General features: G+C 45.7%; 1 protein-coding gene across 1 annotated transcript in view; it reads right to left on the bottom strand.

The window, feature by feature from the left end:
- Positions 1-2,005: 2,005 nt before the first annotated feature.
- VPS36 (vacuolar protein sorting 36 homolog) overlaps positions 2,006-24,552 on the bottom strand; it is a 45,254-nt gene continuing 22,707 nt past the window's right edge. The window contains exons 6-14 of the mRNA XM_077298150.1: positions 23,534-23,620; positions 8,633-8,665; positions 8,477-8,554; positions 6,422-6,556; positions 5,902-5,967; positions 5,041-5,105; positions 4,622-4,706; positions 3,539-3,615; positions 2,006-2,292 (exon numbers count right to left, since the gene is read on the bottom strand). Of these exons, the coding sequence (XP_077154265.1) occupies positions 2,199-2,292; positions 3,539-3,615; positions 4,622-4,706; positions 5,041-5,105; positions 5,902-5,967; positions 6,422-6,556; positions 8,477-8,554; positions 8,633-8,665; positions 23,534-23,620 (720 nt within the window). The 3' untranslated portion in view covers positions 2,006-2,198. The remainder of the gene's footprint in view (positions 2,293-3,538; positions 3,616-4,621; positions 4,707-5,040; positions 5,106-5,901; positions 5,968-6,421; positions 6,557-8,476; positions 8,555-8,632; positions 8,666-23,533; positions 23,621-24,552) is intronic.

Raw genomic sequence — 24,552 nt, 5'->3', positions numbered from 1 at the left:
TAAATGCTTCATCGTAATGAAATTGCGGTAAGCCTCAAGAATAATGTCGACGAGGTGGAACAATTTACTGCATAGATTGGGGAACTTTTCCCCAAGGACGGCTGAGTAGATTGAAAAAGCCTGGATCCAATTATTGAAAGACTTCAGAGAGCCGCGTTTAGGATCCTCTATATCCGCTTTTTCATTTTTCTTCTCAGGTCTACTCAGCTGTTCTTTATGAGAGAGTAGGGAAAATATATCAACGTAACTGTTACTCCAAATGAGCTCCTTAGTAGCGGAGCTCAAATGGAAGCCCAAAGGTGAAAGGTCACATATCAGAGCCTCTTTAAAGGGGTTCAGAGTGGCTGAATCGCCAGATACGGCAGACTCAGGGTTAAAACTAAGAGCAGAGGTTGGGGTTGAAGCAACATTAACAAAATCCCCCAAAGCTTCTGACAATACACTTTTCATAATCTCTCTAAGCTGGGTATGGGGTACAGACAGGGGTACATTAAGCATCTCACCCCTTCCGGATAGCCTTTTCCTGGTCATCTGGTCCGCTGGATAGCCAGAACTCAAGCCCTGAAGCGAGGGCCAGTACAGCTGAAGGTCCGCTGGAGGTGATACATCTTGCTCGTCGTCTGACCTGTCTCCTTGGATGCTGGCAGGCGATGCTGAAGGCTGCGCGATGGACCCGAGGGGTGCAGAGGCCACTGTCACCTGACAGGACGATGCCGCCGCAGCGCTTTTACGGCTACGGCAGTCATATGTCCAGAAGGCGGCCTCAGATGACGTGGAATGCGCTGCCCGATGACGGCGCTGTAAATCTCGCGCCGGGCTGCGAGATTTCTCACAGGAAGTACGGCGGGACTTCCTCCGTACTTCCTGTGGGCGGTTGCTGGATCTTTGCGGCGGCAACGGAGGGGAGTAGGACCTACGGGGCTTCTTTCTCCTCCCCCGGCTAGACAAATTCGGGGTTGCGTTCGGCTCAGGACCCGGCGGCTGCACCTGGAGGCACGGTTCTAAAGGAGGAGGGATGGCGTCAGAAGCTGCAGGTAAAGGTTCTATAGCTAAGCAGCTCTTAAGCCAATCCACTCCATCCTCCTGGCCGGCCCTTGTCAGGAGCTGCTGTAGAAGGCTCTCCATCCTTCACTCGGTATCTTCAGATTCTTCTTAAAAACACAGTGTGAGGAAAACCGTTATAACAGGGCTTTATACATCTTAAAAAAGCCCAATAGCTACACAGACCAATGAAAAGCCGTTAAAATGGCGCCAAAGAACTGGCATAAACCAGTTCTAACTGCTCGTGGTGCTAACGTACCACAGCTAACTTGACCTTAATTTGACCTTATGACAAACAGTTGACAACAAAAATCCAACTTAAATACCTCAGGGCCTGTGTTTCCATGAGACCCCCCCTATAATGCTTTTATTATGTACGGGGGAGGGCTGTCAGTGCCTTGTATTAATACCATGATGATGTTTATTATTAATATTCTCTCTTATGCCTTGGACCCATGTGCTTTTTACTAGGGTCTTTTTCCTTGTTTGTACTTCAATTCATACATATTTTATATTTTTTCATTTTGTGTAATAAAGTATTTCTTATCTGATTTTATTATTGTGTATAGAACTCCAATTTTTGCTTGTTTCTAATTGTATTGGGTGTATACACTTATTGTCCTGTAATTTACATGGGTAAAAATATATATTCACTAGGATTCAAATTTTGGTTATATGGGACCCATGTCGTTTCTGGGAGTTTGATTATATTAGTAAATATACAGTGCATAATGTCAGGGAGTTAGGTTAATGGTAAATTTATCAGAACTAATGAAGGGGACAGGTAAAGAAGTTGTGCTTATGAACTAATCCAAATTCAGCACTTAGATTCCAGAAATCCTTTGGAAAAGATGGCAGGAAGCAATAGGGACATCATCCACACCTTGCGAGCACCGATTTTGATAAAGCATCATCATGTGGGACATTGATCACTCGAGGATTCTCTCCAAATAACCTTTAGTCATTGTAAAGAGTTGTAATATGTATATTGCGTTCCCCAATAAACAAACATTCATGGCCAAGGCCGGGCTTTGAATGTGTCCGTCTGGTATCAATCACTATTCTGCAACCGTCCTACAAGATCTCCCTCCTGCTCAGTGGTCTCCATGACGTATTCTGATCTTCAGCACCTCCGGACATGAATCTACAGCAAAAGCCTAACTCTGCGTCAAGAACAGGTTTGGATAGAAGCGTAAACCTTCAACTGAATCGTCCCTGCAGAGATGCCCCATGTTTTCAGCAAGAAGCAATCTGTCAAGGGAAAAATATTGTTAGACTACTCTACCCCAGCAGGAACAGGGGAGCGAGCAAGAAAGCAAGGAATTATATCATTAATTGCACTAGCAGGTCAGAGGAGTGAGCGGTATCCAGGGAATAAAATCATAAGTGGAGCAAGCAAAAACACAACAGTCCTCTGCCCCAGCATAACCAGAGGAGTGAGCAATAAACCAACAGTCCTCTGCCCCAGCATAACCAGAGGAGTGAGCAATAAACAAACAGTACTCTGCCCCAGCATAACCAGAGGAGTGAGAAAGAAACCAACAGTCCTCTTCCCAAGGAAAAACAGGGGAGTGAGAAAGAAACCAACAGTCCTCTGCCCCAGGAAAAACAGGGGAGTGAGCAATAAACCAACAGTACTCTGCCCCAGGAAAAACAGAGGAGTGAGAAAGAAACCAACAGTCCTCTGCCCCATGAAAAACAGGGGAGTGAGCAATAAATCAACAGTACTCTGCCCCAGCATAACCAGGGTAACGAGCAAGAAACCAACAGTACTCTGCCCCAGCATAACCAGGGTAACGAGCAAGAAACCAACAGTACTCTGCCCCAGCATAACCAGGGTAACGAGCAAGAAACCAACAGTACTCTGCCCCAGCATAACCAGGGTAACGAGCAAGAAACCAACAGTACTCTGCCCCAGCATAACCAGGGTAACGAGCAAGAAACCAACAGTACTCTGCCCCAGGAAAAACAGGGGAGTGAGAAAGAAACAAACAGTACTCTGCCCCAGCATAAACAGGGTAACAAGAAAGAAACAAACAGTACTCTGCCCCAGCATAAACAGGGGAGTGAGCAATAAACCAACAGTCCTCTGCCCCAGGAAAAACAGGGGAGTGAGAAAGAAACAAACAGTACTCTGCCCCAGCATAAACAGGGTAACAAGAAAGAAACAAACAGTACTCTGCTCCAGCATAAACAGGGGAGTGAGCAATAAACCAACAGTCCTCTGCCCCAGGAAAAGCAGGGGAGTAAGCAATAAACCAACAGTACTCTGCCCCAGGAAAAGCAGGGGAGTAAGCAATAAACCAACAGTACTCTGCCCCAGGAAAAGCAGGGGAGTAAGCAAGAAACCAACAGTAGTCTGCCCCATGAAAAACAGGGGAACGAGCAAGAAACCAACAGTACTCTGCCCCATGAAAAACAGGGGAACGAGCAAGAAACCAACAGTACTCTGCCCCAGCATAACCAGAGGAATAAGCAGTAAACCAAATGGAAATACCTTTCTTTGGCTAGCAACACGGACATGCCGACAATCTTGGCAAACTCTTCAGAAGTCAGTGAACCCCTCTCAGATACCTGTTAAAAAAAAAAAAAAAAAAAAGCAAAATTGCTATTCCAGATTTTTATGTATATTTTAACATTGCAAAGTATTTTATTTAGTCAAAAAGACATTGAGGTCTGACCTAACTTTATTTTCCTGTTGACGTGGCCATAAGCTGGCTTGCTTTTTGAGAACAAGCTTTCATTTTGGTTGGCACTATACATTTTACTAGACAATTAACTGAAAAATGGGTGAAAAAATTCCAAGTACGATAAAATGGTAAAAAAAAAAAAAAAAAAAAATGCAATCTGTACGGTATTCATTATGTGGTAAAAATTACCTGTAAACATGGTTCTCAGGGTGAGTACAATTACCGGGATACCAAACGTGCACAGATCTAGTTTTGTTTATTTGGAAAAAAAAAAAAATTCAGAAGTTGCCATTTTCTGAGAGTCGTAATGCTACTCATCAGTAGACCTGGGATTGGGCTTGATCTTTGCATGGCGAGCTAACAATTTTAATTGATACCAATTTGGTTTACATACGCCGTTTCTATTACTTTTTATAAGGTGTGGTAACCAAAAAAACATAATTCTAGTGCTGTGATTTTTTTTCGTCTTTATGGCGTTTACCGTATGGGTTTATTATATTATTTTTATTGATGCGGGAATCCAAATAAAATTAATATTTTTTAAATGTCTTTTCATTTTTGGTAAAACCCAGGAGATTACATTTTTTATATTTTTGGTTTATTTATTTTTTTTATTAGTCCCCTCAGGGGATTTGAACCTGCTTCTACTATATACTGCAACATCAGGGTATTTTAGTGTAGAGTGTAAACAGCGACCTTCCCTATGAGGCTTCACAGGAGTACCAAGATGCCAGAGATATAAAAGTAAGTGCCCCCTTCTGGGGAACTACAGGGGCCCATTTGTTTTTGCCTTGTATACAGTATATTATTTGTAATTACAAGAGTCATTTTTGGAGACGTAGCTTCACAATGAAGGTATGCAGCACATGGCGAACTCGAGCTGAATGTACCGTTTCTAGGGCGGAAGCCACCATCTCCTCTTCATTGTGCGACTGATGCTCAATTACCATGACGCCACTATCGAAAATACGAAGCCTGCAAAAAGGAGAGATGAGAGCATGCAATGGGTCCTGCAGCCATAATCAGCCTCAGCTGAGCCATAGTAGGGGGGTACCAAAATGCCCATGAGCCCCTACATTTAGGAAGCCTGTGGCCATAAACTGTATTGTTTCATATCCTGGAAAGCAGAAAGCATTGTCCTATTTACTCCATAGCTCTCCACCTTTGTCTCATTGTTTGGTGTAGGTCAAAAGTATTGAATGGGAAAAAAGACAGGAAGTTTATCCTGGGGCCATCGGTCAACGTTTCATTCAAAGGAACGTGCTGCGAGTCAGAGAAACTAATGGCCTGTACAGCAGTAACGTCTTACCGCAGTGGAAGCTTCAGGGATTCAAACATTTTGCAGGAGTTAACCAGATCTTCTGGAGAAAGCAACTGTGAAAAGAAAAATCCAATCAGAAATGAAAAATCGACTCCCTCAAAGATTTAGGAACTGGAGATTACCTCTGTACTTTGTTTAGTCTTCTAATTTACTAATGCCATAACATGGAACGTAAAGGGGTAGTCTCCATTCAGTTAATCTTCCTCCCTGGACACAGTTTGGTATAAAAAAAAATACGCCATAATTACTATCCCCAGGTCCACCAGAGAGCCTGCGACGTCACTGCCACTGTCTGGCATGGGCTGCCGGTGTCTGGCATGGGCTGCCGGTGTCTGGCATGGGCCGCCGGTGTCTGGCATGGGCCGCCGGTGTCTGGCATGGGCCGCCGGTGTCTGGCATGGGCCGCCGGTGTCTGGCATGGGCCGCCGGTGTGACATCTTATCAACAGCCAATCAGTGAGCTTGCAGCTCTGCCAGTGTAGATGGAACACCCTGCTCCAAGATGCTGAGCTCATTGATTGGCTGCTGACGTGAAGTCAGTCAAGCGGGCAGAGCCAGACACCGGGAGCAGTGGTGGCGTATTGCCAGTGGACCTTGGGGCGGTGAACAGAGCGCTTGAAGATTAACTGATAGGGAACAACCTCCTTAAAGATAACTTATCACCAATTGAGAAAACTCATAAAAGGTAAAAAAAAGACCAAATATAAACCTTTCTGAAAGCTACATTAAATGAGAAGAAAAGAAAATGTCCTTTATTTTTGGACAGTTGACACACTGCTTTTTTTTTGGGTGGGGGGAATCAGGTTGACGATACAGTGAGAAATTGATCAAGTTGCTCATTTCTACCTACCTCCATGCCCCTGGCTCGATTTACTAAGCAGTATACTTCTGTGAGTGACATTATACCCCCTCGCTCCTGAAAAAGAAGATGCCAAGAAGTCATATATCTGTTCAAATAATCATAAGATCATATATGAAGGGGTTAACGGTGATGACGAATGGAAAATGTAAAACATTTGTTTGAAGAACTGCAGCAGATTTAGTGAAGTCAACATTGCAGGGTAAAGCTCAGTGTGGTGCTGTGCCGATATGGGGGCATGGATGTTGGAACCTTCTGGGCAATCGGTCAATGTCCGAATATCACCCGGTAGCATTTGTAGAAGAGTTGAAAACTATTTAAATTCCCACCTCTGAAAAATAGTACGGGCTTCGACTGGGAACCCACCTACGACATTTACTGTATATTCATATGGCCTAATAGGGTAAGGGCCAGTGGATGCCCCGATAACCGAGCCCCCCCCCCATAATGAGCTACATGAGAATCTTAGCAAATTAGAAGGTTCCAAAAGCAGAAATGAGAACCCACTCACCTCCAGCGGAGCCTGTAACATGGTGGCGAGCTGCTTTGCCAGCTGCATGTGGTAGTGTGTGCCAGATCCGTGGGTTTCCCGCGTCACTGGATTGGCGATTCCCATACTCAGCAGGTAGGACTTAAATTTTATAGTCTAGAGATAGATGGATAGAAATGGAGTTTCATTAATCTCCAAATTAACCCCTTCCCACCACAGCCAATTTTCATTTTATACATTTGTTTTTTCCTCCCTTTCTTCCTGGAATCAGCATTTTTGAATTTTTCCATCCACATCAACAGAAGAGTGCTTGTCGAAGGGAAAAAAAAAAAATTGGCCATTTTTACCCTTTTCTTCTTTAAGATATTCATGGGTTACAAAAATTTCTATTGGGATAGATGTGACAATACCAAATAGGTTTATTTAAAATGTCTTTATTTTTAACTTATTCCATGTACGTTGCAAGTCAGTGGTTGTATGGAGCGCGCTCACAGGATGCCCTTGTCAAACTTTGACAACAGTATTAAGATCGCGGCGTGCCGGTGGGTCGCTATGAGAGTCGGAGATCTGTTGGGAGACCTCTATGCCCGTCATTAAGGAGTTCCTTTGGAAACCAAAAGAGACTGCGATTTTTGTTACATAGTACAAGAGATCAGATTATTGCAGGTTCAAGTCCAACAAGAGGAATAGTACATGCAATAACAATTAAAAAAACAAACAAAAAATTTTTAAATTACCCCTCCCCCACCCCACTCTAAAATAAAGATCGTAAAATTTGAAAATATACAATTGGTATCGTATTTATAAAACTCAGATCAATATATAAGAATTATTAAGCCGATTGGTAAACACCAGTGATGAGCGAGTATACTCGTTGCTCGGGTTTTCCCAAGCATGCTCGGCTGGTCTCCGAGTATTTTGGCATGCTCGGAGATTTCGTTTTCATCGCCTCAGCTGTATGATTTGCAACTGCTAGACAGACTGAATACATGTGGGGGTTGAATGTTTGTTAGGGAATTCCCACATGTATTCAGGCTGTCCAGCAGCTGCAAATCACGCAGCTGAGACGACGAAAACTAAATCTCCGAGCAAGGCAAAATACTCGGAGACCACCCGAGCATGCTTGGGAAAACCTGAGCAACGAGTATACTCACTCATCACTAGTAAACACCATAAACAGCAAAAAAAAAAAAATTGAATTTTTTTGGGGGGTTGCCACAATACCTTACAAAAATGATGAAAGAAGCGATCAAAATATCATATCCATCTTAGAATGCTATCAATAAAAACGTAGTCTCACCCTGAAAAAAATAAGCCCTCACACTGCTCTATTGACCGAAAAAGATTAAAACATTATGGTTCTCGGAAAATGGTGACACAATCGAACAATTTTTTTTTTTTTTTTACTAATTTTTAGATTTGTTTTCCACCACCAACATAATAAACAAAACAACTGGACAGGACTGGTAGCGCTGTAATCACACTGATGAGGAGACAAAATGTCAGGTCATTTTACCACACAATGTAAAAACAATTCCCCAAAAAACTATTGTGGAGTTTGTTTGTTTTTTCATAATTTCATGATGCTCCATTACACGGTGTGGTAAAGTGAATGGGGTCATGCCCTCAATCGCTTATGTGAACAGTAAAATAGAAAAAAAAAAAGGATGGCTCTTCGAAGAAGGGGAGGAAAAAATAAAAAAACTGGCTATGTTGGGAAAGGATTCAATCAGGAAATTATATTTTTTATTTATTATAAAAAAAAGTTCAGTCTTTATAGGGAACTTGATTGCATTACTGCAATACTTCAGTATATAGTGAACCGTCACAAATAATTGCAGGGTTTTCTATAGTTCCATAACTTAACATATTAATATTTTCCATATCTATTTATGATGGTGAATTCCAGGAACATTTGATAAAATGTACGTGACGGCAGATATTTACAATGGACAGGTCAGGAGCAGAGGTCTCCATGCCAGACACAATTTTTCATCATGTTATTCCTGGAGCAAAAGACATCTTAAAAAAATATTGTGGTGCGATTGTACCCTGGTAACAGACGTGTTTTCATACCTCATCTTCTGTGATGTCCCCCTGTTTGTCTTTGATTTTGTTCGCTATCGATTTGGACAGTTCCACCATTTCCTTGGCCTGTAAAAATAATGGAGGCAGCCGTCTGTCATTGCTGCGCTGGCGGAAACCTGGGCTCATATTAATATCTCACCATACCTTGTCCATAAGCTTGCTGAGATCTTCAAAGGCCTGGGAAACAGAAGAGGAGAGCAATATGTCGTCACAGTGAGGCTCAGAAATGAACCCCCCACCCAGCCATCACCTTTCCTGTTGTGAAAATTGGCTAAAATTGAAATAACCCTTTAATTGATCAAAAAAGGGCAGATTTTTGGGCTCATGAGGAAACATTCCCTTGTAAGGCACCAATTTTCTCCCATACGGGAATCTTATTCATGCAGCTTTTTTACTGCCGTTAACAAATCCTATAGAATTCTGGGCTACATAAATTGAGCAGAAATTACCAAAAACTGGAAAATATGTACGGTAGCTCGAATCAGTTAGACCTCAGGTTTGTCCATCGAAAAGGCAGAGTTCTAGAGAGCAACAGTGTTTCCCAAAACACAATTTAAAATAATACTTCCTCAATAGTGTGACTTTATAGAAAGTCCACCACATGTGGAGCCGCTGTCCTCACATCCAATAATATATGCATCAGGTAACATAAGAGTATAATATCAGTGACCTGACTGGCACCAAATAAAGTGAGTGTTGAGCAACTCATCAGGGGTCTTTACTGGGACCAGTACATCAGTCTCTTAAATTATCGAGAGAGAGAGGGGAAGAGGCTAGAAGGGAAGAGGCGAGAAGGGAAGTGGCGAGAAGGGAAGAGGCGAGAAGGGAAGAGGCGAGAAGGCAAGAGGCGAGAAGGCAAGAGGCGAGAAGGCAAGAGGCGAGAAGGCAAGAGGCGAGAAGGCAAGAGGCGAGAAGGCAAGAGGGGAGAAGGCAAGAGGGGAGAAGGCAAGAGGGGAGAAGGCAAGAGGGGAGAAGGCAAGAGGGGAGAAGACAAGAGGGGAGAAGGGAGAAGACAAGAGGGGTGAAGCGAAGAGGGGAGAAGGGAAGAGGGGAGAAGGGAAGAGGGGAGAAGGGAAGAGGGGAGAAGGGAAGAGGGGAGAAGGGAAGAGGGGAGAAGGGAAGAGGGGAGAAGGGAAGAGGGGAGAAGGGAAGAGGGGAGAAGGGAAAAAAATCTTTTACATTTTAAAAATTGCAAAAAAGAAAATGGGCTGATGCAAAAGTTTGGGCACCCTGTATGGTTGGTACCAAGTAGCACCCTCCTTTAGTAAACGCTGTTTGTAGCCAGCCAGGAGTCTTTCAGTTCTTGTTTGATGAATTTTCATCCATTCCTCCTTGGAAAATTCTTCCAGTTCTGTGAGATTCCAGGGTCGTCTTGTATGCACTGCTATTTTGAAACCTAGCCACAGATTTTCAATTCATTGTAAAACTTCAGCTTGTGCCTTTTAAGGTAGTCTAACGTGGATTCTGAAGTGTATGTAGAATCATTATCCATTTGTAGAAGCCATACTCTTTTCAACTTCCGCTTTTTTACAGCTGGTGTTATGTTTGCTTCAAGAATTTGTTGAAATTTAATTGAATCCACTCTTTTCTCTACACGTGAAAGGTTCCCGTTCCATTGGCTGCAACACAATCCCAAAGCATGATTGATCCACCACCATGCTTAATGGTTGTCGAGATGTTCTTTTCCTAAAATTTTGTGCCCTTTCTTCGCCACACATACATTTGATCATTGTGGCCAAATAGTTCTATTTTAACCTCACCAGTCCACAGGACTTGTTTCCAAAATGCATCAGACTTGTTTAGATGTTGTTTTGCATACTTCTGATGCTGAATTTTATGGTGAGGACACAGGAGAGGTTTTCTTCTGATGACTCTTCCATGAAGGGCATATTTGTGCAGGTGTCTCTGAACAGTAGAACGATGTACCACAACTCCAGAGTCTGCTAAATCTTTCTGAAGGTCTTTTGCAAGCAGGGGTTCTGATTTGCCTCACTAGCAATTCTACGAGCAGCTCTCACTGAAATTTTGTTTGGTCTTCCAGACCTCATCTTCACCTCCACTGTTCTTGTTAACTGTCATTTCTTAATTATATTTCTAACTCATGAAAGGGCAACTTGAAAACGCTTTGCTATCTTACAGCCTTCTCCTGCTTTGTGGGCTTCCACCATTTTCAGAGTGTTAGGCAGCTGCTTAGAATAATCCATGGCTGCTTTTCTTGGCACAAGGTTAGAGGAGGCTGGGTTTTTATAAAGCTGAGAAATTTGCATTACCTTGCCTTTCCCAACGATGATAGTGAACAATGCTAACAGGCTAATTAAGGTCTGAATCCATGGTCAAGTTATGTGAGCAGGCAAATTTCCAGTGGTGCTCAAACTTTGGCATAGGCATATTTTACTTTTTGTATTTTTTAATATGCAAAAATTACTTTTTTTTGCCTAAAAGACATAGGAAATATGTCATCTTTATTTTTAGACTACTAGAGATCATTTCATCTTCAGCTTCACAATAACAGTAATTTTGAACAGGGGTTCTCAAACTTTCACATGCCACTGTATGACTGTATGCAGAGGGGGATTCGCAGCTACACTGGTCAGTACTGCTGTATAATCCCCTCCAACTGTTGCTGCTTCTGTCTGTTACCAAAGGGAAAAGAAATAGGAATCATTAATGTCACTGTGCGTTTACTGTATGAGAGACCTCATAGCAGACAGTCTCCACCCAGTAGCTAAGAGTCAACTGCAAATTAGAAACAGAGTCTGCAAAGGAGAAAACTGGTGAAAAATGCAGATGCAAGTCATAGATATATGGTCCATAGATATGTGACCATGCCCTAAGAAAAAAAATGGGCTTCCAAGGCTAAATTTGCACATTTGTCACAGAATCAGCACCAAAATTCCACAGCAAAATTAGAATTTACGATGTTTGTGAACCAGAGTTTAACAACAAAAGAAAAATTCACTGCAGGTTCTCAAAACTAGAGCCAAATTTTAAGAACTGAAGCAAATTTTAAGAATGGATTTAAATCATTACAATACCTGACATCTAAGGTTAAATTCCACACCAAAAGCAGCAACAAAATCCACACTTAACACATGGGAATTTCATTGCTGACACTGTCGAAATTTTTTAGCCCGAATTCAGATAAATTTTTATGCTGTGTGCGCAAAAACAAAAAGTAGCCTCTGAGAGCCTGCAGGTCTACCACTTGGACAGTTTGCTTCACTTTCGCCTTTAGGCTTCATAACGTGGACTTGTCAACGGGTCAAAGTCTTCTTAAAACTAATTAATAACCCGCTACAACTCATCGCCCTAAAGAGGGAAAGAAGTGAGGACAAAGGGGACCAGGCACACACCTAACAGGAACTTCCTCCGTTAAACACAATACAACATCACTGCGGCCTTATCAGCGGGCAGCAGCAGACGCAGGAAGCCCCCCGAGCGCTGTACATTCTCTCATTAATTACAGTACAGCCAGAGAAGGCACAACGCTGCAGCCGGACGTCCCGCTATTTATCTACTGCAGAAATACTCGTCCGTGATTTTTACATGAAATTGTCTTAACTATAATGAGACGACCCGAAGAAAAAAATAATGCATGAAAGTAATGATCACCCCCAGCTACACGTCTCCCTTCAGACTTCAGATGAACCACTATGACCAGTTAATCCGCTGGAAGAATAAAAAGATGCCATTTTACTCAGCCTATAAAATTATATCCTACAACAACCTGGCTCTGCTGACCATCTGTGCCCTCAGGAGACCTCCCTGCTGCCCCCGGCTCCATTCCTGCATCTGTGTACCCAATAGTAGAGCACAGAGGCTGCTGACCCTCCGTGTGCTCAGGAGACCTCCCTGCTGCCCTGGCTCCATTCCTGCACCTGTGTACCCAATAGTAGAGCACAGAGGCTGCTGACCCTCCGTGTGCTCAGGAGACCTCCCTGCTGCCCCGGCTCCATTCCTGCACCTGTGTACCCAATAGTAGAGCACAGAGGCTGCTGACCCTCTGTGTGCTCAGGAGACCTCCCTGCTGCCCCGGCTCCATTCCTTCACCTGTGTACCCAATAGTAGAGAACAGAGACTGCTGACCCTCCGTGTGGTGTGCTCAGGAGACCTCCCTGCTGCCCTCGGCTCCATTCCTGCACCTGTGTACCCAATAGTAGAGCACAGAGGCTGCTGACCCTCTGTGTGCTCAGGAGACCTCCCTGCTGCCCCGGCTCCATTCCTGCACCTGTGTACCCAATAGTAGAGCACAGAGGCTGCTGACCCTCTCTGTGCTCAGGAGACCTCCCTGCCGCCCCGGCTCCATTCCTGCACCTGTGTACCCAATAGTAGAGCACAGAGGCTGCTGACCCTCCGTGTGCTCAGGAGACCTCCCTGCTGCCCTGGCTCCATTCCTGCACCTGTGTACCCAATAGTAGAGCACAGAGGCTGCTGACCCTCCGTGTGCTCAGGAGACCTCCCTGCTGCCCTGGCTCCATTCCTGCACCTGTGTACCCAAAAGTAGAGCAATGAGGCTGCTGACCCTCCGTGTGCTCAGGAGACCTCCCTGCTGCCCCGGCTCCATTCCTGCACCTGTGTACCCAATAGTAGAGCACAGAGGCTGCTGACCCTCCGTGTGCTCAGGAGACCTCCCTGCTGCCCTGGCTCCATTCCTGCACCTGTGTACCCAATAGTAGAGCACAGAGGCTGCTGACCCTCCGTGTGCTCAGGAGACCTCCCTGCTGCCCCGGCTCCATTCCTGTATCTGTGTACCCAATAGTAGAGCAGAGATGCTGCTGACCCTCCGTGTGCTCAGGAGACCTCCCTGCTGCCCCGGCTCCATTCCTGCACCTGTGTACCCAATAGTAGAGCAGAGATGCTGCTGACCCTCCGTGTGCTCAGGAGACCTCCCTGCTGCCCTCGGCTCCATTCCTGCACCTGTGTACCCAATAGTAGAGCACAGAGGCTGCTGACCCTCCGTGTGCTCAGGAGACCTCCCTGCTGCCCCGACTCCATTCCTGCACCTGTGTACCCAATAGTAGAGCACAGATGCTGCTGACCCTCCGTGTGCTCAGGAGACCTCCCTGCTGCCCCGACTCCATTCCTGCACCTGTGTACCCAATAGTAGAGCACAGAGGCTGCTGACCCTCCGTGTGCTCAGGAGACCTCCCTGCTGCCCCGGCTCCATTCCTGTATCTGTGTACCCCAATAGTAGAGCAGAGATGCTGCTGACCCTCCGTGTGCTCAGGAGACCTCCCTGCTGCCCCGGCTCCATTCCTGCACCTGTGTACCCAATAGTAGAGCACAGATGCTGCTGACCCTCCGTGTGCTCAGGAGACCTCCCTGCTGCCCCGACTCCATTCCTGCACCTGTGTACCCAATAGTAGAGCACAGAGGCTGCTGACCCTCCGTGTGCTCAGGAGACCTCCCTGCTGCCCTGGCTCCATTCCTGCACCTGTGTACCCAAAAGTAGAGCAATGAGGCTGCTGACCCTCCGTGTGCTCAGGAGACCTCCCTGCTGCCCCGGCTCCATTCCTGCACCTGTGTACCCAATAGTAGAGCACAGAGGCTGCTGACCCTCCGTGTGCTCAGGAGACCTCCCTGCTGCCCTGGCTCCATTCCTGCACCTGTGTACCCAATAGTAGAGCACAGAGGCTGCTGACCCTCCGTGTGCTCAGGAGACCTCCCTGCTGCCCCGGCTCCATTCCTGTATCTGTGTACCCAATAGTAGAGCAGAGATGCTGCTGACCCTCCGTGTGCTCAGGAGACCTCCCTGCTGCCCCGGCTCCATTCCTGCACCTGTGTACCCAATAGTAGAGCAGAGATGCTGCTGACCCTCCGTGTGCTCAGGAGACCTCCCTGCTGCCCTCGGCTCCATTCCTGCACCTGTGTACCCAATAGTAGAGCACAGAGGCTGCTGACCCTCCGTGTGCTCAGGAGACCTCCCTGCTGCCCCGACTCCATTCCTGCACCTGTGTACCCAATAGTAGAGCACAGATGCTGCTGACCCTCCGTGTGCTCAGGAGACCTCCCTGCTGCCCCGACTCCATTCCTGCACCTGTGTACCCAATAGTAGAGCACAGAGGCTGCTGACCCTCCGTGTGCTCAGGAGACCTCCCTGCTGCCCCGGCTCCATTCCTGTATCTGTGTACCCCAATAGTAGAGCAGAGATGCTGCTGACCCTCCGTGTGCTCAGGAGACCTCCCTGCTGCCCCGGCTCCATTCCTGCACCTGTGTACCCAATAGTAGAGCACAGATGCTGCTGACCCTCCGTGTGCTCAGGAGACCTCCCTGCTGCCCCGACTCCATTCCTGCACCTGTGTACCCAATAGTAGAGCACAGAGGCTGCTGACCCTCCGTGTGCTCAGGAGACCTCCCTGCTGCCCCGGCTCCATTCCTGTATCTGTGTACCCCAATAGTAGAGCAGAGATGCTGCTGACCCTCCGTGTGCTCAGGAGACCTCCCTGCTGCCCCGGCTCCATTTCTGTATCTGTGTACCCAATAGTAGAGCACAGAGGCTGCTGACCCTCTGTGTGCTCAGGAGACCTCCCTGCTGCCCCGGCTCCATTCCTGCACCTGTGTACCCAATAGTAGAGCACAGAGGCTGCTGACCCTCCGTGTGCTCAGGAGACCTCCCTGCTGCCCCGACTCCATTCCTGCACCTGTGTACCCAATAGTAGAGCACAGATGCTGCTGACCCTCCGTGTGCTCAGGAGACCTCCCTGCTGCCCCGGCTCCATTCCTGCACCTGTGTACCCAATAGTAGAGCACAGAGGCTGCTGACCCTCCGTGTGCTCAGGAGACCTCCCTGCTGCCCCGGCTCCATTTCTGTATCTGTGTACCCAATAGTAGAGCACAGAGGCTGCTGACCCTCTGTGTGCTCAGGAGACCTCCCTGCTGCCCCGGCTCCATTCCTGCACCTGTGTACCCAATAGTAGAGCACAGAGGCTGCTGACCCTCCGTGTGCTCAGGAGACCTCCCTGCTGCCCCGGCTCCATTCCTGCACCTGTGTACCCAATAGTAGAGCACAGAGGCTGCTGACCCTCCGTGTGCTCAGGAGACCTCCCTGCTGCCCCGGCTCCATTTCTGTATCTGTGTACCCAATAGTAGAGCACAGAGGCTGCTGACCCTCTGTGTGCTCAGGAGACCTCCCTGCTGCCCCGGCTCCATTCCTGCACCTGTGTACCCAATAGTAGTGCACAGAGGCTGCTGACCCTCCGTGTGCTCAGGAGACCTCCCTGCTGCCCCAGCTCCATTCCTGCACCTGTGTACCCAATAGTAGAGCACAGAGGCTGCTGACCCTCTGTGTGCTCAGGAGACCTCCCTGCTGCCCCGGCTCCATTCCTGCACCTGTGTACCCAATAGTAGCGCACAGAGGCTGCTGACCCTCCGTGTGCTCAGGAGACCTCCCTGCTGCCCCGGCTCCATTCCTGCACCTGTGTACCCAATAGTAGAGCACAGAGGCTGCTGACCCTCCGTGTGCTCAGGAGACCTCCCTGCTGCCCCGGCTCCATTCCTGTATCTGTGTACCCAATAGTAGAGCAGAGATGCTGCTGACCCTCCGTGTGCTCAGGAGACCTCCCTGCTGCCCCGGCTCCATTCCTGCACCTGTGTACCCAATAGTAGAGCAGAGATGCTGCTGACCCTCCGTGTGCTCAGGAGACCTCCCTGCTGCCCTCGGCTCCATTCCTGCACCTGTGTACCCAATAGTAGAGCAGAGATGCTGCTGACCCTCCGTGTGCTCAGGAGACCTCACTGCTGCCCCGGCTCCATTTCTGTATCTGTGTACCCAATAGTAGAGCACAGAGGCTGCTGACCCTCTGTGTGCTCAGGAGACCTCCCTGCTGTCCCGGCTCCATTCCTGTACCTGTGTACCCAATAGTAGAGCAGAGATGCTGCTGACCCTCCGTGTGCTCAGGAGACCTCCCTGCTGCCCCGGCTCCATTCCTGCACCTGTGTACCCAATAGTAGAGCAGAGATGCTGCTGACCCTCCGTGTGCTCAGGAGACCTCCCTGCTGCCCCGGCTCCATTCCTGTACCTGTGTACCCAATAGTAGAGCACAGAGGCTGCTGACCCTCCGTGTGCTCAGGAGACCTCCCTGCTGCCCCGGCTCCATTTCTGCACCTGTGTACCCAATAGTAGAGCACAGATGCTGCTGACCCTCCGTGTGCTCAGGAGACCTCCCTGCTGCCCCGGCTCCATTTCTGTATCTGTGTACCCAATAGTAGAGCACAGATGATGTTGTGCCCTATAACATAGTATGTCATGTTCTGACCCTAGAGACCCAACTTTTTAAAAGGCCCCTGCACTTGATATTAGACAATATGATATGTGATGTGATATATAGACAATCTGCAAATCACTTAATGCTAAATTATGTTGTCGTGCCCTCCATAAATCACTCCAAAAGTGCCAGGCACCAGGTGTCTCCCTTCTGTCTACTGCCTGTTGTCAAGTGTAATCCTTTGTCTAGAAGCAGCAGCGACACCAAGAACAAAGAGGGATTACAGGAAGTGTGGGCACAACTCTGTTTCTACTCTCCAGCCTGGCATACAGCATGAAGACATAACAGAGAGGCAGGCTCTCAGCTCAGGAAAGAAAAGCCGCTCGACAATGACTACAGCAATGCATGCTGGGAAAAGTGCAAAAGGAAGCTCTTGCTCCTGTAGTGCTGGTAGAATGCTGATGAAGTGCAGATGGCAAGATACATATAGCGCAAGAATGTGGACAGTTCCTGGACACATTAAACTGGTTTCACCTTGTTGTTAAGGATGATGGCAGGAAGATCATACTTTTCTGCAGATTTTGTGTGAAATGAGAGGTATGCTTCAAACGGAATTTGTCACCAGATTTTTGCTACCTCATCTGAGAGCAGCATAATGTAGGAAAAGAGACCCTGATTCCAAGCATGTATCACTTAGTTTACTGGATGCAGCAGTTGTGACAGTTTCTAGGAGGTAGCAGCTTAGAAAGCTGACTCCACCCTTCCAGTTTTTCTATGTACATTGTCTATTGACAGTGAGCTGCTTATCAGAGGAGGGGGCGTGGTTGGACCAGGTAGTACCAGGGAGCTAGTCTGGGCAGTGATAATCTCCTGGTGATAAAACATTCATTGTATGGAAACAGCACACAGACTAATAAGTGACACATCCCTGAAATCAGTATCTCAGCAGCTACCTGATGCTGTCCTCAGATTACATAGCAAATCTTGCTGACATATTCACTTTAATGAGCAAGCTCTCATATGCTTTTATTGTGGGTATGACCAGCTTCCTAAAGGGTTTTTCCAATAACTGATTACAAAAACCCATTTGAATGCCCAGAATGTTGATATGTTTAAAATTTGCAGGAATGAGGTCTGCGGACTCTAAATAACTATTAGTGGTCTTCTGCATACAGGGGAAAGAATGTCAGCGATTGTGATTTTCTGCCCCATGTAGAGTCACAGGCTGTATTTTACACCCACAGTGTCACTGCTCTAAACAAACATATGGGCACATGCATTAGATTTTATTTTCAGCTACTGGGCAGTCAATCAAAGATCAGGGCCGCCCACTGGACTCTTAACGGAGCAGAGAAGCATTTTTACACAAAACTACAAAAAAATGTGATCAGCTCCTCCTGCTTTATAAAATGATATTGGCACATGAGACAGCGTTATCATCAAGACAGGATCCCTTTAAAGGAGATCCGGGTGGCTCTGATGGGATCAATTACTCATTTATGGGAAAATCAAATACTTGAAATATAAAAATTTGTATCTGTATACAGTTTTACATCATTAGAAATTGGCCTAGATTAAAGGGGTTGTTCCCTTTCAATTAAGTTTCTACCCTGGCTATAGTTTATTATAAAAAATTTGATCTATACTCACCTTCCCCAGGTCTACCAGCGAGTGTCCACCACTGCTCCCGGAGTCTGGCATTGGGGCTGACGTCACCTCAACAGCATGGCGACCAATCAATGAGCTCAGAGGTTAAGCCAGCGTAGGTGGCACATCCCTTTCAGAGACGCTAAGCTCACCGATTGGCTGCAGTGCTATTGAGGTGATGTCAGAACTGCAGCGTCAGAGACTCACTGGTGGACCTGGGGAAGGTGAGTACACCATGGCTTGTTTTTTTTTTGTTTTTTTAATAACAAACTGTAGCCAGGGGAGAAACTTTAGTGAAAAGGAACAAGCCCTCTACCTTATTTTGTAATACACTTCCTGGCAGCAGAAGAAATCTGGTAGTGAACAGTTAACAGACATCTGCGGATCTGAAAACAATGTCCAGAGCAAAAGCCTCTGATCTCAGTCCCGAGAGATTCCAGACAGAAAAAAGAGAAAAAAATCTATACAGTTTGTGCAGATCAGACCTTTGTGCCGGCCATAGCCGCGTTTTACAATCCAGCGTCCATTAGTCACTCAAGAAGGACCCGATGGGAGCACGGGACGGACCATTTTGCCATCTTCATACTGTTACAACAAAAGACGCCATTGCCATTCTTTTTTTCCTTTGAGTCCCAAATTACTGGATCATTTTGAGAATGGAACCTCTTTAATGGCGGCACTACACAATCCGAGCACCTTTACCTCCCGTCCTCACAGATTGTAAGCTCCGGGGCGCAGGGCCCGCACTCCTCTGATTACACTGTAGAATTAGGGATTACTCTACAGCGCCGATATTGTCTGTACGTGTCCCTGATGAACTGGAGAGTCCGCGGAATATGCTGGCGCTATATAAAATGACACATTTATGATTGTCATTTTTATCAGTATTATTACTATTCAATGACATCAAACATACGGTATGTCTGCAAACTCTGATGTGCAATGAACTCAGCATTTTGGTTCATAATTGCTGGTAATCTGCACTTATAAACTCAATTAGGTTTTTTTTGTTTTTTTTTACTTTTTGCTCTTTCAGGCTCCTCTTAGAAACGTAGGAAAAAAACATAACAAAACACACCAACCCCTCCCCAAAAAAAAAAAAAAAAAAAAAAAAAGAGTTCCATGGCATCTTTACAACACACAGTGGGCAGGAGTGATGATGGAGTCACATCCCCTTTTATACAACTGTTAAACTCAGTGGGGAGAAAAAAAAAAAAAGATGTTTTTGGAGCAACACGGTGACATGGAACCATTGAAGGTATCAGGATGCTCGGCCCCAATGATGTGACCCAAAGGTCGGTGTCACACGTCCACAGAACATGGACCACGCCCAGGATGCAATACCTGACCCAAACGCCGCGTCTCCTGCCAGCTACCCCATATATGCCCAGATCGGGACACACGGCATTCGGGTCCGGTATTGCATCCTGAGCACAGTCTATACGTTACAGACCACATGGATGCTATTAATATCATTTGCATTTTTCACTGATCCAAAAATTACAGAAAAGACTGAACTGGGCCTTTTTTTTTTTTATTATTGCGGACAATAAATAAGGATGATAAAAACAGACATACAGACCACAAAAAGCCAGGATGTGAGCAAACATGAAGTGCAATCCTATCAAACAGGAGCTAGAGAGGCGCGCGGCTATATATCACTTCATCCTAAAGTAAAACGGCAATATCACCTGCAAGGCTATGGGGCCGATCGTAATGCAGGTGAAATGGATGTTTTTGGAAGCACTGTGCCACGGCGGCCTTAAAGCACCACTCCAGTGTTTTGTTTTATTTCACAGAGGGAGTGGAGCTTTAAATGTAAGTCCCATGTCCTTGTCTGATCCTCACGTTAAGGCGTTTTTCTGGTTTTCGTCGTTGTTCCCATCGGTCTCCGGCAGAAAGTGACGGTTCGGCTGTGCCAGGGTTTCCTGGAGCTGCGGAGGTCACTAATCAGTGTAAGTCTATGAAGGCCCGGTTCTGGCTCTCATAGGCTTGCAGTGAGAGCTTGTGACGTAGCTTCTGACTTCCGGCCAGTCGGGATCGGAGAGGTGCCAAAAAGCGGTGAAGACGTCGGAGGATGAGTTTGTGACCGAGGAAGGGGGCTTACATTAAAAGGACCACTCCAGCGCTGAAAAAGAAACAAAGAGCTGGAGTGGCGCTCTAATACATTGTGAGAATATGAAATGCTGGACTTGACAGGTGACATTGTTATCAGCAGATCGAGAAAAATGCAGCATGGCAGCATGGATCGCTAGCGGCTTTCTGCTCTAGCTCTAAGAGGGGGTCTTGGTAGAAAAAGTCCCTCTATGATGTGTAGATGCCCCTATAGGCGTGTTACAAGAAACCACAAAACAAATAAACTAATTAACAAAATTCCACACGTTCACAAAAACAAAGAGAATCGGAAAAAGCAAGTTATGTCAGGCTCTGGCCGTGGGTAATCTGGGTATTGTGCCTCTTTTATGAGCGGCCTATTGTTTGCTCTGGGTTTCAAAAAAATAACAAATGAATAATACATCATGAATGAGAAAATCCCCAGAATGACAGAAATCACAGGTGGAGGAGGCACCGGGAACATGAAGTCATCCCCAAGCTTAGCTGGAGAGCAAAACAAAAATGTAAGGCAAGCAGGCCGGCTCTCCTCCCCATGGTTACAAATACACGGGATTAAAGGAAAAAAATACTAATGAAAGCTTTTGTATGTATAAGAGATATATATACGTGTGTGTGTATGTATGTATATGTATATATATATATATATATATCAGGTGCCCCCATCGGAAGCCACTCCAGGGTTCAAGCAACTTTGCTACTGATCTTCAATGCCGGCAAAACAATGTATGAAGGAGGCTGGCTGACCGGCTCTACCCTACTGCTAAGCCATCACCCACAGAAACAGTGGGCTAGTGTAGGTACTGAATGGGTGCACGCAGCTCTGGTCACTGCTGTCACCAGATAAAGCCAAATCACCAGATCCAGCCAGCTTCAGTGCCCCTGAGCTCCTACGAGGCAAAACTGCACAACTTTTCGGCGAGCAGTGCAGCCATGTCGCTAGTCCAGTCTGTCAGCCAATCACCACCTTCAGTAAGCAGGAAGCCAGAAGGCAAGGGAGTGGTACGCCCCTGAAGATTGGAGATTATACTACCCTTTTAATGTTAAAGCGAAGAGTAAGAAAAACCCTAAGAATATATAAGCCTAGAAAACAATATTTTATTAGAACAATTTATAAAAAAAAAAAAAAAAAATTAATTTATTGGCACCAGAGGCTGCTAGGCACTAATGCAGGGACTCCGGTGGAAATACATACATGTAACCATATGTATGAGAATTATTAAAGCCCTTATACAATGCAATTAAATATAGGTAAACTTTCCTAAGTAGAAGCTAGAAATGTGCACACTAGAAATAGAATAAACTTACATGTATGTAGCAATGTTTGTGATGATAGCAATGCTGACCCCAACGCACGTTTGGTTAGTACTTCTTTAGGAGGCATGCCAATACATTTTTCTTTAATTTTTTGTTTTAAATTGTTCTAATAAAATATTGTTTAATAGGCTTATATACTCTTTGGGCTTTTCTTACCTTTTCACTTTAATATTGAGGTGTTGGGTGTTTTGTATAGATGTTACCCTTTCAATGTGCTGAAAAAGGTGAAGAAGAAAAAAAAACAAGCAAAAAATCCAAAACCATACTCATCTCCTGGATTGGCTCCACTCCTCCGACCTCAGCAATGCATCCCCCACATGACATGAGGCACAGCGTCTGGCGTCACATGAGCACTGTGGCCATTCAGTGACCTAGAGGGGACCACCCTGGCACACAGCACAGAGTACGGAGCGGCAGTGCTGATGCAGGGGGAGAGTATCATTTTACCTTTTTTTCACATCTTCCTGAACCCATTTATAATGTATTTTCCAATAGTGGACAACCCCTTTAAATATTACTTTAATAAGACTTTTGTAAAAACAGTCTATTTGGGTGTAAAACCTACAGAGATGAATTACTGGTCACATAAGCCATCTCAACGCAGACGTGGGTGCATAGTCATTGTGGGTATTGGGAGTTATTAGACGCTGATCGTACAACATTTACAGCAACTGCTGTGTCTATTAATGGGAAATATGATAAAAATATTTTACAACCAGTAAAAATGCACCTTGAGGGGTTCAGTTTTTCAGAATGGTGTCACTTTTGGGTATTTTCTGTTATATTGACCCCCCCAAAGTCACTTCAAATGTGAGGTGGTCCCTAAAAAAATGGTTTTGTAAATTTTGTTGGAAAAATGAGAAATCGCTGGTCAACTTTTAACCCTTATGACTTCCTAACAAACAAAATTATGTTTCCAAAATTGTGCTGATGTAAAGTAGACATGTGGGAAATGTTATTTATTAACTATTTTGTGTGATAGGACTCTGATTTAATGGCACAAAAATTCAGTTTGAACATTGCAAATTTTTCAAAATTTTTGCCAAATTTCTGTTTTTTTTTAGAAATAAATGCAAGTTATATCAAAGAAATTTTACCACTGACATGAAGAACAATAGGTCACGAAAAAACATTCCCAGAATCAATGGGATCCGTTGAAGCATTCTAGAGTTATAACCTCATAAAGTGATAGTGGTCAGAATTGTAAAATTTGGCCCAGTCATTAAAGGGAACCTGTCACCTGAATTTGGCGGGACCAGTTTTGGGTCATATGGGCGGGGTTTTCGGGTGTTTGATTCACCCTTTCCTTACCCGCTGGCTGCATGCTGGCCGCAATATTGGATTGAAGTTCATTCTCTGTCCTCCGGAGTACACGCCAGCGCAAGGCAATTGCCTTGCGCTGGCGTGTACTCCGGAGGACAGAGAATGAACTTCAATCCAATATTGCGGCCAGCATGCAGCCAGCGGGTAAGGAAAGGGTGAATCAAACTCCCGAAAACCCCACCCATATGACCCAAAACTGGTCCCGCCAAATTCAGGTGACAGGTTCCCTTTAAGGTCAAAATTGGCCGTCACTAAGGGGTTAAATAATTAAAAAAAAAAGTTGGTATAATATAAGATGCATATGATATATATAAAGCATGGTTTGACAACAACTGATCCCTTTAAATATATAAAAAAATGAATAGATAAGTGTGCGGACTGCGTGCTGGTAGCCAATAATGGCCAGAGATCGTGACTCAAACACAAGAAAATGTACACTAACCTCGGAAATGTTCTTGTCGGTCTCTTTTCTTTTCTCCTCCAGCTTCCGCTCAATGCCCACTATCCCGACAGCTTTTATTCTCCCGGCCTTTGTAAAGAAAAAAAAAAAAAAGAAGGAAGGAAGCAAAAAGATTAAAAAAAAAAAAAAAAAAAAAAAAAAGTTCTCACAAAGAACATAACTTTTATGAAAGAAATCTTTATAGCCGGCAGGATGCAAAGTGTAAAGGTCTATTAATCAGAAGCTAGAGTATTGTACAGACTGACACATGTAATATCCGCCCCTGGCCACCAAACACACCATCTATGTATGCCCATCAGTGACAGAGAATGAACCACACGTGTGCCCACCTCCAGATTTCCAGCAGTGCCCCATTTTCTAAATAGATCCAGGAACGAGCACTCGGACGGCACCTTGGAGATATTTTTTGTATATCCTGAGGATAAGCCATAAGTATCCAGGATGAGAACATCATTGCAGATAACGCCCCCTAGTGGCAGTAAGATATGTCGTTTTTACAATATTCGTATGCATTAAGGGCAGGGGATTCGGACCTAAACACAATGGCACACACAGCCAGACAAGCAGTCTTCACTTGTCCTATGTGGATGGCATTCTTGGCACCTCTAGGACTTATGGAGCCCTGTGATATCATGATGGGCATCGCACGGTCATGGGGTTTATTAAGTGCAAGAGACACCTAAAATGCCGTCAGCTGAAGGGACTGAAGACCAGTATGAACGCCAGTGCACATCTATTTTTAAAGGGAATCAGTCACCATGAATATGCAGTCCAACCTGCAGGCGCCATGTTATAGAGGAGTCAACCACTGGTAAGATCACCCATTGGACCAAAAATTTATAGAGAACCCGTCAGCAGGATTTTGTAATGTAAAGTAAAGACATGGCTGTACTAGCGTTGTAATCCTGATCGGCGGTAGCAGAGGGGCCGAGGAATCACAGACAGAGGAGAAGACCCCTGTACAGTCCGGCCCCTGTTCCCCCAAATCTAATTAGCAGAAG

This window comes from Ranitomeya variabilis, chromosome 3 (assembly GCF_051348905.1).
Source record: "Ranitomeya variabilis isolate aRanVar5 chromosome 3, aRanVar5.hap1, whole genome shotgun sequence".
Taxonomy (NCBI): Eukaryota; Metazoa; Chordata; class Amphibia; order Anura; family Dendrobatidae; genus Ranitomeya; species Ranitomeya variabilis.
Note: the sequence above shows the minus strand (reverse complement) of the source record. Positions and strands in the feature narration are given on the sequence as shown.